The 16,758-nt window shown below is 45.8% G+C and overlaps 3 protein-coding genes across 7 annotated transcripts in view; 2 read left to right on the plus strand and 1 right to left on the minus strand.

Annotated features, from left to right (window-relative positions):
- Positions 1-6,881, plus strand: part of SCUBE3 (signal peptide, CUB domain and EGF like domain containing 3) — a 39,323-nt gene extending 32,442 nt beyond the window's left edge. For both annotated transcript variants that reach the window (XM_049890416.1, XM_049890484.1), the window contains 4 exons: positions 44-241; positions 740-892; positions 1,018-1,097; positions 2,774-6,881. In XM_049890416.1, coding sequence (XP_049746373.1) covers positions 44-241; positions 740-892; positions 1,018-1,097; positions 2,774-2,923 — 581 coding nt within the window. In that variant the 3' untranslated portion in view covers positions 2,924-6,881. The remainder of the gene's footprint in view (positions 1-43; positions 242-739; positions 893-1,017; positions 1,098-2,773) is intronic.
- TCP11 (t-complex 11) overlaps positions 1-12,099 on the minus strand; it is a 165,967-nt gene extending 153,868 nt beyond the window's left edge. The window contains exon 1 of the mRNA XM_049870851.1: positions 11,576-12,099. The gene's annotated coding sequence lies outside the window, so the exon portion shown is untranslated. The remainder of the gene's footprint in view (positions 1-11,575) is intronic.
- A 191-nt stretch (positions 12,100-12,290) lies between these two features.
- ZNF76 (zinc finger protein 76) overlaps positions 12,291-16,758 on the plus strand; it is a 36,491-nt gene continuing 32,023 nt past the window's right edge. For all 4 annotated transcript variants that reach the window (XM_049890720.1, XM_049890793.1, XM_049890960.1 and 1 more), the window contains exon 1: positions 12,291-12,390. The gene's annotated coding sequence lies outside the window, so the exon portion shown is untranslated. The remainder of the gene's footprint in view (positions 12,391-16,758) is intronic.

The raw sequence follows: 16,758 nt of genomic DNA on the forward strand, positions 1-16,758 counted from the left end.
TTCCCTTCTCCTTCTTGCTCTGTCCACTGGGGCTCGGCTGCAGATCGTCAGTGTGGCGGGGAGCTGGGTGAGTTCACTGGCTATATTGAATCTCCCAACTACCCTGGCAACTACCCAGCCAGCGTGGAGTGCGTCTGGAACATCAACCCCCCACCCAAGCGCAAGATCCTTATCGTGGTACCCGAGATCTTCCTGCCATCTGAGGACGAGTGTGGGGACGTCCTCGTCATGAGAAAGAACTGTGGGTGGCTGCAGAGCTGGGCCAGGGAAAGGGTGTTGGAATCTGGTGGGGAGGGAGAGAGAAAAAGAAGATGGGCACCGGAAGAATTGGGGCAGTGAAGTTAGGGATCCATGAGGGCAAAATAGTGAGGGAAGTCTTGAAAGGAGAGAAACTAACAAAGGAAAAAAGCAGCGAAGGGTACGTGTTCGGGGAGCAGAGAAGGAAGCCAGCACTGGGGCTGGAAATTCATTGGTGTTCCGTGTGTCACTTTCCTGTCCTAGGATTTTTGCCATTTCATCCATTTAAATGTCAAATTTCTTATACTATGTGAGTGCCCAGATGTCAAAGAGGAGTTGTAGACCAAACCCAGGCAGCGGTAGAGAGCGTATGTGTGTGTATGTTATGGCGGGGTGGGGATGGGGACAGCCTGTCAGTGTGATTCCTTCCCCCGAAGGCCCTCACTCTAGGAGGGCTGGGGTAGCCTGCCCTGCTGTTCTGACCTGCTGTTTGCCTCCCCAGCCTCCCCATCCTCCATTACCACTTACGAGACCTGCCAGACCTATGAGCGCCCCATCGCCTTCACAGCGCGCTCCAGAAAGCTCTGGATCAACTTCAAGACGAGCGAAGCCAACAGTGCCCGGGGCTTCCAAATCCCCTATGTTACCTATGATGGTGAGCAAGGCCAGGAGAGCTAGGGAGGGAGGGTAAGAAAGGAGAGGCTCATGGGTCTTGGGAGGGTGCCAAGGGAGCAGGGAGAACTCCCACACTTAAGTCCTTCCTTTTGGCTGGCTTTGCAGAGGACTATGAGCAGCTAGTAGAAGATATTGTACGAGACGGCCGGCTCTATGCCTCTGAAAACCACCAGGAGATTTTAAAGGCAAGTGAATATTAACAACAACGATAAGAGACGGCATTTAATGAGCACGTAACAATGTGCCAAGCAACATGCTAAGTGCTTCCATGAATGTTCCCATTTGATACACCCTGTAACTCTAGAAGGTAGGTGCTTTCATCATTCCCACTTTACAGATGAGAGGACTGAGGCACAGAGAGTTAAAGAACTTGCCTAGTGGTAAAGCTGGGATTGGAGCCCAATCCTACCTGACTGCAGTGCATTCTGGATCCCCAGTGTCACTCACACTATGTTACACCTCGGGAAAAGCTTGGAAGAGAAAAGGAAGATGAGGAGATGAAATGTCCCTACATCTTCCCAAGACATAATATGGAAAATGAAGCATAGAAAGATGCTTTTGCATAAATCCCTTCCTTCCCGTACCCCCTCCCCCATCTCCACAAAGAAGTAGCAGATCTAGTGTGGCATTTCCTAGAATAAATTTATAGACCTCTTCTGGAGATAAAGAAATGTTTCCAATATTGAAGAATGGACTAGACACTCTGGATCTGTGAATCTCAGTTTGAGAAAATCTTAATTAAGAAACTATAATCAAAGAATCACCCTTCATACATTATATTATCACTGCATAAGAAGTTTTGTCTTTATTAGTAGTAAAATAATTTCTATATTATTATAAAAACCATAATGACAAAAATCTCCCAGAACTTGCAGACTTCAAAGAATATCATTTCAATGATCCTTCTCAAACATTTTTTAGGCATCTGAACCCTGAGTTCAAATAAAATGTACTGTAGAACCCCAATACATAAAGTAGATGGAAATGCAGTTGTTCTGATTAAACTGGCAGAGGCTACAAGCTCCACCTCTTATTTGAAAAAAAAAAACAAAAACCACTGACGCAGAGGCAAGAACAGTATCTAGGAGCCAGGAGGTCTGTGTTCTCATTCACAGGGCCTGGCACTTAGGAGGCTCTCTGCAGAGCATGTTGCTCTTGCAGACAAGGGGTCAGGAAAAGCCTCTCCTCTCTGAGAAGAGGGGGACTAGCCATCAGAAGACCAGAGTGGGGCATCCCAAGCCAAGGAGCATGGGAGCAGTCTGCGGCGTGTTCGAGAACAGGCAGAAGGCCGGGGGCTAGTAGGAGAGGTAACGGGACAGATCACGTTCAGCCTGTGGTCTAGGAAGGACTCAGGCTTTACTCTTAGTGATACAAAAAACGAAAGAAGTGTTTGCAAACAGAAGGATGTGATCTGATTTAAAAACCAAAAACCTCACTTGGGCTGCTGTAAGGGAGAATGTTCTGTAGAGGAGCAAGAGTTAGGAGGCTGTCGCAGTAGTCCAAGTCAGAGATGACGGTGGGCTGGACCAGGGTGGTAGGTGTGGAAACGGTCAGAAGTGGTCAGAACCTGGATATGTTTTGAAGGTGGAGTTGACGAGGTTTTCTGTGGCTGTGAACAAAAGAGAAGAGTCAAGGATAACTCCAAGTACTGAGGCCTGAGCAATGGAAAGAGGGAGCAGTGACTGCATCCTATGATTCTGAAGAAGGAGCGGGTGGTGGGGATGGGAACTGAGTTCACCTCTGGATGTGTTCAGTGTGAGATGCCTATTAAACATCAAGAGGGGATGTTGAGTTGAGGCTGGTGTTCTTCATTCCCCACCCCCAACACTGAGGCTGACTTCGATACTGCCATTCTCTGCAGGACAAGAAGCTCATCAAGGCCTTCTTTGAGGTGCTGGCCCACCCCCAAAACTACTTCAAATACACAGAGAAGCACAAGGAGATGCTGCCAAAATCTTTCATCAAGCTGCTCCGCTCCAAAGTTTCCAGCTTCCTGAGGCCCTACAAATAGTGACCCTGACTCAGAGTCCCCTGTTTTGAAGCTCCCAGATGCCTTAGTCCTCAGAGCCGGCAGCCCCCCGCCCACTGACAAGGAATTCTCTCCTCTCTTTTTAGAGAAAAAAAAAATCACTCTACAGACCAGGCACTCTCCCTTTCTGTCTCTAGTTTCCTCTTCTTGTCTCTCTCTGCGTGTCTCTCTCTCTCTCTCTACTGTTTTCCCTTTTCCTACATACTCCCCGGAAAAGTCATTCCATGCTGGCTATTCCCCCTGAGGGGTGAAGGAATGTACCCCCTCCCCAACTAAACTGCCCATTTCACCAGCTCACATCCCTAGCCCCATCAGCTTGGAAGGGTGCTGGAGGCCCACGAAGGAAGTGGGTCTAGTGGGGGATGGTGAGGGGGACGAGGGGGCTTCTGCCATTGTAGGGTTGTGCCTTGCTAGTCAGGAGCCAAAACGTCCCCTGGCTGTGTCCCCCAGGGTGATTCTAACAGCCCAGACTTCTGCCAAAGAAGACTGTGACTTACAGGCTTAATGCCAGCACCTCTGGGGTACATGGCTTGAGCCCTAGACTACCCGCAGTCAGCCTTCTTGTCTGTATAGCAAATCTCCTTCCTTCCCCACATGTCTGCCTGGGGCCTACTCCATAAGGGCTTACAGATGACCCATACCACTGGGCTAGCGGACACCGGCTGAATGAGGAAGCGCAGCAGGCATTTACCATGGTCAATGTGCTGTTGTGGCTCTCCAAGAGAAAGACTATAGCTCTGCAGGACAGAAACCAGGTTTTAAAGCATCATCAAAAAAGAAAGAAAGAAAGAAAAGAAAATATATCTAAAGGACTAGACTACAGAACAATTGGAAGCCAGCCTCAAACATTAATCCCTTTTCCTACTCGTCTCCCCTGGCCCAGCCATCCCCTCACCCCTGCTCAAGTGCTCCCTGGGGGAGCCCTACTCCCCTTGCTAAGTGCTATCCTTAAAGAAACATGGCTGCTGACAGGAAGCCAGCTTGGGCCTTGCCCCACAGTTGTCTTTCCCTTATAATCCCAGGTGGCTTGTGGGCTCCACCAAAGAGGACCCCACTTAGCAGCCAGCCCAGAGCCGCCTACCTCTGGCCCCAGGCCATGGGCAGCAAGAGGAATGTGTGTGCACTTGGCGAGCCTTCTGCCCACCTTGTCCACATCTAATAAGTGCAATCATTTTGAGTAATTCTATGTTGTCTAGATGGAGGGGTTTTTGTTTTCTGGTTTTTTGTTTTTTCCTCTATTAGAACAACCCTATTTATAGCTGCCCAACAGAGAAGAGTGTGTGTTTGGAGTGGAAGAAAAAAGGCTTTGAATCTCATGAACCTTGAGTGCTGACGCATCTGTTTCTTACTCCACCACCAGTGGCCACCCAGACCTCTAGGGCCTTGGGCTGGGGCATCCCAGGGCTATAGCTCAGAGGCACCTGAAGTGTAAGACAGGAATTCTGAGGACTTAATGGAGCAGAAAGGAGAGAGACCTGTGTTTGCTAAACCAATCCTGCCATCCCTGTGTCTCTCCATGGATTCAGCACGGACCTCATGATTGTGGAGACCAATGGAACTGGTCAATAATTTTCTACCCCAAGTAGGGAAAACCTCCATCTTTTCCCTTCTTCATCCTGTTTTCTCCTGATATGCACATCTCCAGCCTACAATGGAAGAGGATCAGGAGAAGCCACCTGGAGATGGGGTATCTCAGGGCCTTGAGGCCAGAGACAAGGCTATGAGAGCCAAGAACAGGACAGTTACCCAGGTATGAAGTTGGTGAAGGCACTAGGTAGTTCGCCTGACTTTGGCCACTCTGCCTATACCTTACCTGTTTGCCATTCCCTCTCGGAATTGACTTCAAGCCTAGCTTCTTCAACTACTGCTTTTCAAAAAAGAATCAAGTTCATGCCCAATCCCAGATGCTGCACACAGTCCACCCTCAATCTAATTGCTGCCTATGAAATCACTTTCCATCTGCTCCTTCCAGCTACCCCAAAGCTGTAGTCCTAGTCAATCAAACGCTACCACCTGATTGTTAGAGTTCATTTCTAGGTGACTGTCCCAGACTACTGTTCCCCCAAGAGACTCAACACTAAATAAAGGAGCCTGGCCCCCACCTACCCCCCATGAGTAGCATTCACCAGCCAAAAGAGCCTTAGCAGCGGGTAACCAATGTCACAGCTAGATTCTCTCATGTCCTCTCTCGTCCATTAGCCATGACCCTTGGGGTTGTAGTAGTGTCTGGCTGCCTTTGTCTCTCTGGGTCAGAGGGCTGCTATAAAGATGCAAAATGGCTGCTTCCAAGCAGTGGAAATGGTCAGAAAGTGCCATGGAAACTGCTTTAATCAACTTTTTCCACCAGGCACTGGGATTTCTGATTCCTCTCTGCCATTACACACCTCTCTTGAAAGGCCAAACAAGATGCTTCTCAATTTTTGCCTTCAAAGTCTGGCTTCTTTTGCCTCCTTTTCCTGTCACCCCAGGCATACACATAAACACACTTCTTCTAATCATTTATTCCTTAGTTTCTGCAAATGATTTCCACAGTATGGAAAGTAAAGACTACTATGCTTCTCAAGACAGATCTTGAGAAGCAGGTGAAGACCTGAGGTTGTCCACAGAGCTTAATTTAGAGATTATTCAAGTTGGGAATTAAGAAACCAAGCAGTTTCTGCTGAACCCATGGAGGAAGCTAGCCCTGGAGCATCAAACTCTGGGCTAAGTGGACTGGAAATGAGGAATCAACACTCAGGGAGTCTCTAGGCCTTTACAGGCCAGACAGGAGGTATTTTACCAGTGTAGGAAAGGTGGAAAAATGGTGTTAATGGGAACCCTTTGTGAACCAGCTCAGAGGCCTCTGCAGGGTGGGGCAGTCATGGGCCACAGTGCTGTGGCGCCCCATTCATTTTAGTGCAAAACCTGCCCTGATCTCAGTTGGAAATGGGAAGCCATTACCCAAGAGCACCAAGCACCAAATGATACATAGAAAGGTACTTATATCCTCAGCAACCTGCTAATCCCTCTTTACTTCTCTGCCCCTTCTTTCTGTATTATCCCTAAACTTGAGAGAACTGAGTCAGGAGAAAACTAACCAAAGCCTGGACTTGAACTGCCCACCCCACACCTAGAAATCCCCGCATACTGACATTGAGCTGTGCCTGCTGTGACTTCCCCAGGATTTGGTCAGTTTGAGGTGGTGGCTCAGATTTGTTGCTGCAAGTTCAGTTAATACAGTCCTGGTCTTTGGCCCTCATGAAACCTTTTATATCTGAGGAGTGTTCTCCATATTTTGGGTGACTGGAAGGGATTAGGAAGTCATGTCTCAAAATGTCAGAAACGTTATAAAGCATTCAAATGTTTGTATTGGCTGTTTAACCTCAATGTAACAGCCTAACTAGGGGAAGGAAGACAAAGTATAACTGACCATAGCAGAAAATAATGTTAACCTGCCTGGTTTCCTTCTTAAGCACAGAAAAAGTAAAAGCAAACAACACAAGAATATCTTTAGATTTGACCTATCTCAAAGGTAACACACCCTTTCCTTGGGCCATTATTTGGACTAAGAATCCTTTAAGAAAATATATAATTAGAGGGACTAGAGCTCCCAGTTCTGTGATCAGCTTATCTAGGCAATGCAGACTATAGCAGTTTGGACAAACTGAAAATTTTATTCTGTGAGAGTTGAACTGAAATTTCAGAGAATAATCATCACCATGTGGTAGGCTTTTTTTTTTTTTTTTTAATGCAGAAGAAATCTCAAAATACTGTATTTATACCTGCCTTCCACCACTGCAGATATAGTAAACATCTACACAATCAACAATAAGCAGCAAATGATGCAGTTCATAGAATATTTTGCACTTGGGGAAAAATATGTATCTGAACTTGTAAAAAGAAATGTTTGGATTTTGTATTGTCCTTTTTTTATTATTATTATTATTAAAACACTAAATGAAACTCCTCAACCTGGCATCTTTTCCTCTGCCTCAATAGCTTATCCTAGAGCTGGAGAAAGCCTTGGGCAGACATAGTGTCGTCTAACTTTCAGATAGGACTTATCCAAGTTTCTCCGTGATCCATCTTCTTCCCAGTGATTTTAGAATTTGGAAAGGCTCATCCCTTTGTCTTAAAAAGCAGTATCAAGAATTATCTCCTGGGAGGCGGAGGAGGGAGAAGTGTTTAGGGAATGGGATAAATTCAGAGCACTGTTCGTCACCATAATGCAGACCCCAAAAGCTCGCCAGGTCACAGGTGGCTCAGACACCTCCCTAATTAAGATGTCCCACTCTAGCAAAGTACAAGCACTGAGGGCCAACCGAGGTCTTTTTTTTTTATGTGCAGTACACTACTGGCCACCCAATGGTAGAATTCTGTAATACAGACCGTTCAGCCACTACCATCATCACTACTCCTACAGGGCAAGGGAAAGCAATCCCCAATCTCTTTTATAAATAAAGGGTCCCAATTTCTAGGCTCCGGGATGACAGATAAAACGTAATTGCAGTTACATAACTCCCTGACATGAAATCTTATTGGGTTAAATATCTATATGATATAGCCATTTAGGAATCTGACTTTAGGAACAATGAAAAATCTACCTGATTAAAAAATATACTGGGTTGGCATACCAGAATCCTGAACTTACCCTTTGGCATCTATAATGAAGACAAGTACATTCATTCCACAAATATTTAGTGAGCTCCTATTATAGCTTGATAACAGCCATGCTCAAGAGACATACTGCCCATGTAACTTTCTGATTGTAAATGATCATCCTGCATAGATCTCCCAACAGGAGGGAGAATCCAGTCTACTCGGTGGCTATGAGTATAAGTTCATTCACTGACATTCTATTTTATACATTAACTTCCTGTGAGTTTGGTTTTGTGTAACTTAACATGAATACTTCTCTGTGTATTTATAAAATCATGTTTCTACAACTGCAAAGCTGAACACCATATCCAGGACCATAATAACTACACCAACTTAGGGTCATCTTATTTGACTTCTCTCTGAACTCTCTTCTATGACAAAAACACCAATCTTTTTCCTTACTTCCTAGAACACCTTTAGTGGTGTTCCAGAATAATGTATAGCCAGGGCTGTTGGAATATGGGTCTGCTTATATCAGGCAGCCTTTAAAGCTGGGTACATGAAAACTTTTCAAGAAAGACTTTCCGAGGGGTACACGGGCAAAGAAATCAATCTAAGGAATTTTAAGGGAATAAATTTTTAGATCCTCAACGTCTGTGTGATATCTTTCCTAAAATCAACCTGTCTGAGACCCACTCAATATATTCTTGACACTCTCTATTCCCTCCCCTTTTACCATAGTCCTCATCCCACTATACAAAAGAAGGCATATTCCTCACCTACACTGAGTCTTGATGCATGGCTCAGGGTGTAAGGGCCCGGGAAGTAGTGGGAAGGAGTTGTTTTTTCCCCTCTTATAATTCTGATAAAGGTGAAGTTGTCCCTAAGAACCAGGGTACTATGGCCAATGTTGGGATGATTGGAATTAAGATATATGTAAAACATGGCAGAGGTTCTAGGACCACTGTTCAAGAATGTATTGCTTTTGAGGAAGAGTTCCCTGGGAACAAAGCAAAGAAAGCAGCAAATGCTAGAAAGGGCTTTTTTCATCTAAAGGCAAGCAATTATTTTCAGCTCTCCTCAGCACTCACTCCTAAGACTTGTCATTAGTGGAAAAGAAAAGGATCTTCAAACAGTCAAAGCAATATAGATTAATAAGGCTGATTCTTTTAAATCTATCTGGAAGGTTCTCAGAACTATGAAATTCTCCAAGGTACAGTGGATAAAGCTGTAAAATAGAAAGTTTATGTGATTTCTTTCCGATTAGGTGTGCATCATTCATTATCAAATCATATCATAAAATATGCCCATTATAATCAATTCTTTTATTTCATCTTATAAAATGTCTATTTCCTACCTCCCATTAACAAAAAATAATATCGCTTAGCCCATTATTTCTTAGCAAATACACCTTCTCTTTTTACTAAGCACATTTTTTAAAAAAAGTTCAATCACAAAGTCTAACAAAACTATTGGAGTTATTTCTGATTTTGACACGATTCTTATTTAATTTTTCCCAAAAGCCAAACACCAGAGTTTGACACAAGCACACACACACATTTACCAAGGGGATAACACTCCTTCTATCTTACTTCTCACTTAATAAATATATTGATGAATTTAGCTGTATATTATATACCAAAACTGCAAATGACATAAGAAATAGTACTGTCCTATTTTTATAAATTATAATATTAAATCTATATAATTTAATCTTGACCGATTTTTAGTAATCTATTTTATCAGCTGCAATGTATAATTTATTTTCCATCGGTTTTTATAATATTCCTCAAAATGAATATTAGCATATTTATTTGAATTGAAAAATCAAGTTAGACTTTTTCCCTGACAAAAACTAAGCCTGATTTGGCTGATTGGTTTGAAATGAGGACATGCTCTGCCAATTACGAAAAGAGCAGATATTTTACATACAATGAACGAGCTGACTCTACACTTCAATGTTTTAATAAAAAGATCCTGAAAACACGTAATTATAAAAGCATTTTATCATAAAATATTGCACTAGAAAGAGTATGGAAATCAGTATCTGATTAAGAAAGCAGGTTCCTCTGAGTGAAAAGGTTAAAAATTAATAATCATTTTTATAAGACCGAAACTGAGACTAATGAATAAATAACAAATCCTTCTGCAAGTTCAGTGGTTTCCAATTCTTTGCTTTTAATAAAATTAAAGACGGGCTCTAAAAAAACAAACAAATTCATTGCTCTCGAGTCAATTCTGACTCACAGTGACCCTATGGAAGGGCTCTAGGTGATAGTAATTGATAGTAGTATTTAGTAGTAAATAGATCACTTTGTGACTGTTGGCATATAATTTACAAATTCAAAGACTCAGAGGATACCATTGTAACAAAGCTCTTCCTTTCCCAAATACTTATTGGTTTCTCAATGCTGTGTCTATAAAAATAAAAGACAGGTAGAGAACTGACGTACCTTATCCCCTTCTACCATTAGGTAATATTCATCCACGAATAACTGAAGTAATTGGGAGAAAACACCATCTTTCTCATTAAGAGGAACCCTGGTGGCACAGTGGTTAAGAGTTGGCTGCTAACCAAAAGGTCGGCAGTTTGAATCCATCAGCTGCTCCGTGGAAACCCTACATGGCAATTCTACTCTGTTCTGTAGGGTCGTTATTTATGAGTTCGAATCGACTCCACAGCAACGGAACTCTCTCTCAGTCTTTATGGAAGCAGATCACCAGGTCTTTCTCCTGAAGAGCCGCTGAGTGGGTTTGAACCACTAACCTTTCAGTTAGCAGCTGAGGGCTTAACCATTGGGCTTCTTTCCCCCCACAGTTAGAATCTTATGACTTCAGACTCAGACATTGGCTTTCCATAATTTTTGTTAAATCTGTAATGGGACTGGGGATTAGCCTATCAAATTAGGATCTGCAGGGACTGTGAGAAAGGACAGAAGTATCTTTGATTTAGAAAAATATCCTGACTACTATCCTCTGCTCTGTTCCTAATGGCAGTTAATGTCAGGACAAGGTTATTTATCGTCTCTCGGTAACTATAAGAAATAACTTGTCAAACTCCCACAAAAAAGGGATGGAAAGAGGGCCCCATAGTGGTCAGATTGTTTATTTCTATACCAGGAGGTATAAACCAAAAAAAAAAACCAAACCCTTCATAGCGACGCTATAGGACAGAGTAGAACTGCCCCATAGAGTTTCCAAGGAGCACCTGGTGGATTTGAACTGCCAACCTTTATGGTTAACAGCCGTAGCTCTTAACCACTACACCACCAGGGTTTCCACCAGGAGGTATATATAAAGGATTAATTATTAATCACAGGCATGCGCCATCAATTGTCATTCACTGCCAGCCTAAATTGGGAACCTAATGAGAATTCTTGCCCCAGGCCCACCTCTGGAAATGAGGTGGCAAAACAAATAAAAAGATGGAGAAAGAGGCTGTCTAAAACTGAAAGGCGGTCTTTCTGGTAAAGTTCTTCAGACAGGGGAGGAGAGGAGGAAGATGTCTGTGCCCCCAATGGCATTTTTAGCTATCATAGAACCTAAACCTAGTACTTTGTAAATGTTTCTAGTGTATGGAAATAGTTTCTTTAATTTTTTTTTAAGTTAGTTTTGTTTTGTTGAGGGCGGGTACCTAAGAAACAAGTTAAAATTCTAAAGTCTAAAAGGACATAAAAGGGAGTTTCTCTCCCACCTCATTTCCCCAGGCACCCAGTTCAGTTCCTCCTGTCCTTCCCAGGTCCTTATCTAACGCCCCTCCCTTTTATTTATTACTATACATATAGTTTTTAACCAAACCTCACTCTTAATTTTCCCCCAGACTTTTGAAAAATTCCCCAATTTGCAGGGAAGGAAAGCGGTAAAAGGGCTTAGTTTCGTTCACTCCTAAGCAAGCCTTTAAGGGGGAGTAGCTGGTTTTGAGACTGGGTGTGGGGCTGATGGGGGAATGAGGGTGGGAGAACCTAAGAAGACAGTCAGGGCGCCTTCCCTAAGGGTGCAAGACCCTCACGGCTCCTCAATACCATCATTTCAACAAGAAGCTATAGCTAGTAATACCTGCAATTGCTTCCTTCAGAGGATTGGCTCGAAGATCAGTATGCAACGCCTGCGGACTGCGCACAGAACAGCGCTTCGGGACGGTAAGGCGCAGTTCGCGGTGAGGGTGCGCCCGGGCTGCCAGGAGGAAGCCTGGTGGCTCTCGGCCTTGAGGGGAGGGTCGGGTCGGCAGCCCCACCAAGGGCAGTGGGACCCCCGTGAACTGTTCCCCTCACAACCTGCTGTCCTCTTCCGTTCTAGAAGCGCACGCCTTGCCCGCAGGCCGCAGACGTGACGGCGCGGAACTCTCGGGGCCTGGGGCTCCTCCTCTGCCCCCTCCTCAGGCCTCAGGCGCAACGAGCCCCTCGGCGGGACAGGTAGCGGCTCCCGATTGCTATGGCAACGACCTGGCTCGGAAGCCGCAACCCAGCCCTGACCGGGGCGTCGTGACGTCATCACGCCCTTCCCCCGGGCGCTCGGCCCCGGGGGCCGTGCGTGTCTCCGACCGGGGGACGGGGCGGAGCTCCGGCAGGTTCAGTTCAGAGTCCCGGTGGCGAGGCTCTAGGGGCCCCGGAACTAGGATAAGGGGAACAGCCACCGCGGGGAAGGGGGGTGCGGGGCGGAGCGTGTCCTGTATTTTCTATACGGGGTCCGGGGTCCCATAGAGGCGCGTCGAGAGAAGAGGAAAGGGGAGCGGCCCTGGAACCTGGATATCGCGCGAGGCAAGCTGCGCGCGGGCGGGCGGGCTATGGCGCAGGCGGGTTGCGGGGCCGGCGCTGGTGGCGGGGCCCGGTGCATGGCGGTCTGTCGGCGGAGTCGGCCTCTGGGGCTGTCAGGTTGGTGGCTGCGGGAAGAGTGGGTCCACCGTGCCCAGGGCGGGGAGCTGGGCGGGCGCGGGCCCCGGGAAGGTCCCGAGCCCGGTGTGCCCACCTTCCTCCGGCCCTAGCCAGGCGGCCGGGAGGGCTGAAGAGCGGCCTGGCACCTCCCCCACCCAGGGTCCTGGTCCGGTCCCTGCCCCTTCGTTTGACCCTGCGTCGACTCCCCCATGATTCCCAAACCCCATCTCGTGACTACGCCCGGCTTCACCTTGGTGACCCCACACCACACCCACTGACCCAACACCTCACCAGGTAACCCGCAATTCTTATTCGTGGACTGTGCTAACCCAGGAATTCCCCCACCACTGCCCAGGGACCCACCAGCTCAGTGACTCACTCAGTTCCAGTCCACTGACTCACAGGATCCCAAGATTCCCACAGTCGTCCGTTGTGATCCCCAAACCTTCCTACTGACCCCACACTATCCTGTCTTCCCCACAAACTCGGCGACTCCCTCAAACATTGTATGATAACTGCTAAACCCAACTTCAGTAGTTTCCCACCCAGTCATCTACATTACCCGCGGTGTCTGATTGGTAATTTATTCTTTGCCACATGATCCTCATTCCATGTTCCCCCTTCGTCCTAAAATCACCCCCACAGGCATCCCTCTTTGCACCCCACTCCTCTTATGTCAATCAGCACATTACTTGTAAGTGCCCCAGCACCATGCTAGTGCCACGGAGGATATAGACATGAATATGAAGTAGTAATAATTAGAGGCATCAGAGAATTCTGGATTGAGTGTGTTCAAGTCCCAACGCTGCAGTTGTTGTGTTTTAGGAACCTTGGAGAAGTCCCCTCCTCACACTAGTCTTCAGTTTCTCTTCTGTATAGTAATGAGGTTGGGTTGGCCCATGTCAGTTTCCCTCCAGCTGTGAAATTCTGCAATTCCTAGGCAAGATAATACTTGTTTACAATCATTTTTGCACCCCACCCCAGGGTCCACTTGCTTCATGAACCTTGTTCCCTTGCCCCCCATGACCCCTGACACAGTTTTAATAGCCCACACGCGTTTCCCTTGATCCAGTCCTGTCGGTTAACATGTTTGCAAAGCACTGTGCTTCAATTCAAGACATTGATGTCATAAGAAACCTGGGTTCCACTTTGACTCTGGCCCTTCGGCTGTGGGACTTTAGGGATATCCATTAGCATGTCTGAGCTCTCAATCTTCACATCTGCTAAGGGAGGATAATAGTAGTGTCTGAGATGATGCAAAAAAAAAAAAACAAGTAGTTTGGAAACCCTAGTGGCGTAGCGGCTAAGTGCTATGGCTGCTAACCAAATGGTCGGCAGTTCAAGTCCACCAGGCGCTCCTCAGAAACCCTATGGGGCGTTGCATAGGGTCGCTATGAGTCGGAATCGACTCAATAGCACTGTTTTTTTTTTTTTTTTTGAGATGATGCATGTTAAGCACTTGGCACCATGCCTGGTACGTGGGGTGCCCTTAAGTATAAATTGTTGTTATTACTGAGAAGCTCCTATGGGTCTTACTCTGTCATGGAGGTTAGGGATTCAACGATGAGCACAATGGCCCATACCTTGCATTATCTACTTCTGACCTCTTGAAATGTCTGCCCTCTTCTCATCTCTGCTGTGACTGCTTCACTCTTCTGGTTTCTTATCCTGATGTCTCCTTAATAATGATTGGCACTTACTGAACACCTAATGTGTGCTTTGTGTATGTAAATTAAGTTTACCATCAACAACCCCAAGAGGTAATTGTTATATCCACCACCATGTCCCCGTCTCACTTTTTTTGTTCGTTTTTAAATAGATGAAGAACATGAAATTCATACAGCTTCTAAAAGTAGAACTGGGATTTGAACCTACAGTCTTCAAATCCTATACTTCTCGCTATCTTGCCATATTGCCTCTTCCCCCCCTCCACCTGGTTTCCATGTCATTCTCGGCCCCTTATTTCCTGTTTTCTAGTACTTTCTAAGCCCAATATCAGTTCATCCCATGAACCCCAAGGTTTTTATTACCTTTTGCCTCATGGCTTGGTGACTTCCTTGTCCCATTGCTCGTGACTTTTGGCACTATATGCCCTGAGACTCCTGCACCTTAATACCTCAATACTTCTCTTTATCCTTTGTTCAGATATCCTCTCATCCCATGAGCCCTTGGAGCTCCTGTGACCTCACCCTGGAGTATCTTCCACCTCACTGATGCTTTACCCCTCATCCATTCATCCTGTTAAGTCCCTTACCTTCAGGAGTCCATATACTCCGAAACCTTCTAGTCCGATATCATTTCACCCTATGATCCCTTCCTATTTTCAGTCTCTTCTCAGAGCTCTAGCTCTCCCCACCCCGTTCTGCCATCCTCACCCACATCCTGTTACCTGAAACCTTCATCTAAATTGCACTTCATCTAGTGACCTGATGTGCCCAGCATCAGTGATATGGGCGTTTTCTGTCCCCACACGAACCCATCCTTCCTAACCTATAAACCCTCCCATTCCAGGATCCCTCCTTTTCATAACCCTGTTCCGATTTCCGGTGAGATCTTATGTCTCTTATTCACAGATCTCATGGCATCTTCCTCATTTTCTTCATTAATTTCCTTTTCAAACCAGAATCATCTTTCATCCTTTCCCTCTCCCTCTCTTTCACAAAAGGAGCCCTTGTGACGCAGTAGTTAAACATCTGGGCTGCTAACCCAAAGGTCGGAGGTTTGAACCCACCACTGCTCTGGGGAGAAAGATGTGGCAGTCTGTTTCCGTAAAGATTTACAGCTTTGGAAACCCTACGGGGCAGTTCTACTCTGTTCTATAAGAATGCTGTGAGTTGGAATCAACTCAGTGGCAGTGAGTTTGGCTTTAGTCTTTCCTACATTGCCTTCTCTTTGCCAGATGCATTCCTCTTATTTGTCTCCCCAGCCATTCTCACCCATGTATACCTCCCTTCCACCCCAGCCCTGCCCTTGCTTCCTCCAGTCTGACTGTGCCTCTAACCCTGGGGCCAAGTGAATGACCTTCTCATTTCTCAGCCCTCCTTCCTTTACACACAGCACTGTCCAACCAAACCTCATCAGCCTCTTTGGTTTATCCAAAGAACTGTGCTTTTCTTTGGGAACTTCTTTTTTATTTTTTATTGTACTTTAGATGAAGTTTTACAGAACAAACCAGTTTCTCATTAAACAGTCAGTACACACATTATTCTATGGCATTAGTTAACAACTCCACGACATGCCGGCACTCTCCCTTCTCAACCTTGGCTTCCCTATTACCAGCTTTCCTGTTCCCTCCTGCCTCCTAGTCCCTGCCCCTGGGCCAGTGTGCCCCTTTAGTCTCATTTTGTTTTATGGATCTATCCAATCTTTGTCTGAAGGGTGAACCTCAGGAATGACTTCATTACTGAGCTGAAAGGGTGTCCAGGGGCCATATTGTCAGAGTTTCTCCAGTCTCTGTCAGGCCAGCAAGTCTGGTCTTTCTTTTTGAGTTAGAATTTTGTTCTACATTTCTTTCCAGCTCTGTCCAGGACCCTCTATTGTGATCCTTGTCGGAGCAGTCAATGGTAGTAGCCAGGCACCATCTATTTGTACGGGACTCAGTCTGGTGGAGGCAATGATAGATGTGGTCCATTAGTCACTTGGACTAATCATTCCCTAGTGTCTTTAGTTTTCTTCATTCTTCCTTGGTCCCAAAGGGGCGAGACCAGTGGAGTATCCTAGGTGGCCACTCACAGGCTTTTAAGATCATAGACGCTACTCACCAAAGTAGAATGTAGAATATTTTTTTTCATAAACTATGTTATGCCCATTGAGTTAGATGTTCCCCAAGACCATGGTCCCCACAGCCCTAAGCCCAGCAAATCGGTCCCTTGGGGAATTTGGGTGTGTCCTTGGAGATTCCATGACCTTGCCTTGTACAAGTTGTCTTGGCTTCCCCAGCACCGTCCTACCCTTCATGAAAGTTCTTCATTGGGAACCTCTGATGGCTTCTCAGTCCTTTGGGTAGCAAGGAGGGAAACCCTGGAAATTCTTCAGGATTGTTCTAGTTGTGTCTCCATGAGACAATCCTAGGATCCTATCCTGTTTATTAAGCTGCTTGCTGTATATGCCCCCAGGGTAGAATGCTTTGAGTGTCTGCTGCTGCACTCACGGAATTAGCCTCATTGTTTTCCAAGGAATTAGCCTCATTGTTTTCCAAGTCTTGGGAGGACTTTGCAGTCCCCTCCCACAGGAAAACTGGAGAGTGAGTAGCAAAATGTGACTTTAAGGATCCACGGGTTAGCAAATCCCCAGGTCTCCTATAATGCTGGACTTATTGGCTATGCAACAATGGAATGGATAAAATCCTGGGGTCTGTAAATTCTGTGA

The sequence above is a fragment of the Elephas maximus genome, chromosome 1 (genome assembly GCF_024166365.1).
Source record: "Elephas maximus indicus isolate mEleMax1 chromosome 1, mEleMax1 primary haplotype, whole genome shotgun sequence".
Lineage (NCBI taxonomy): Eukaryota > Metazoa > Chordata > Mammalia > Proboscidea > Elephantidae > Elephas > Elephas maximus.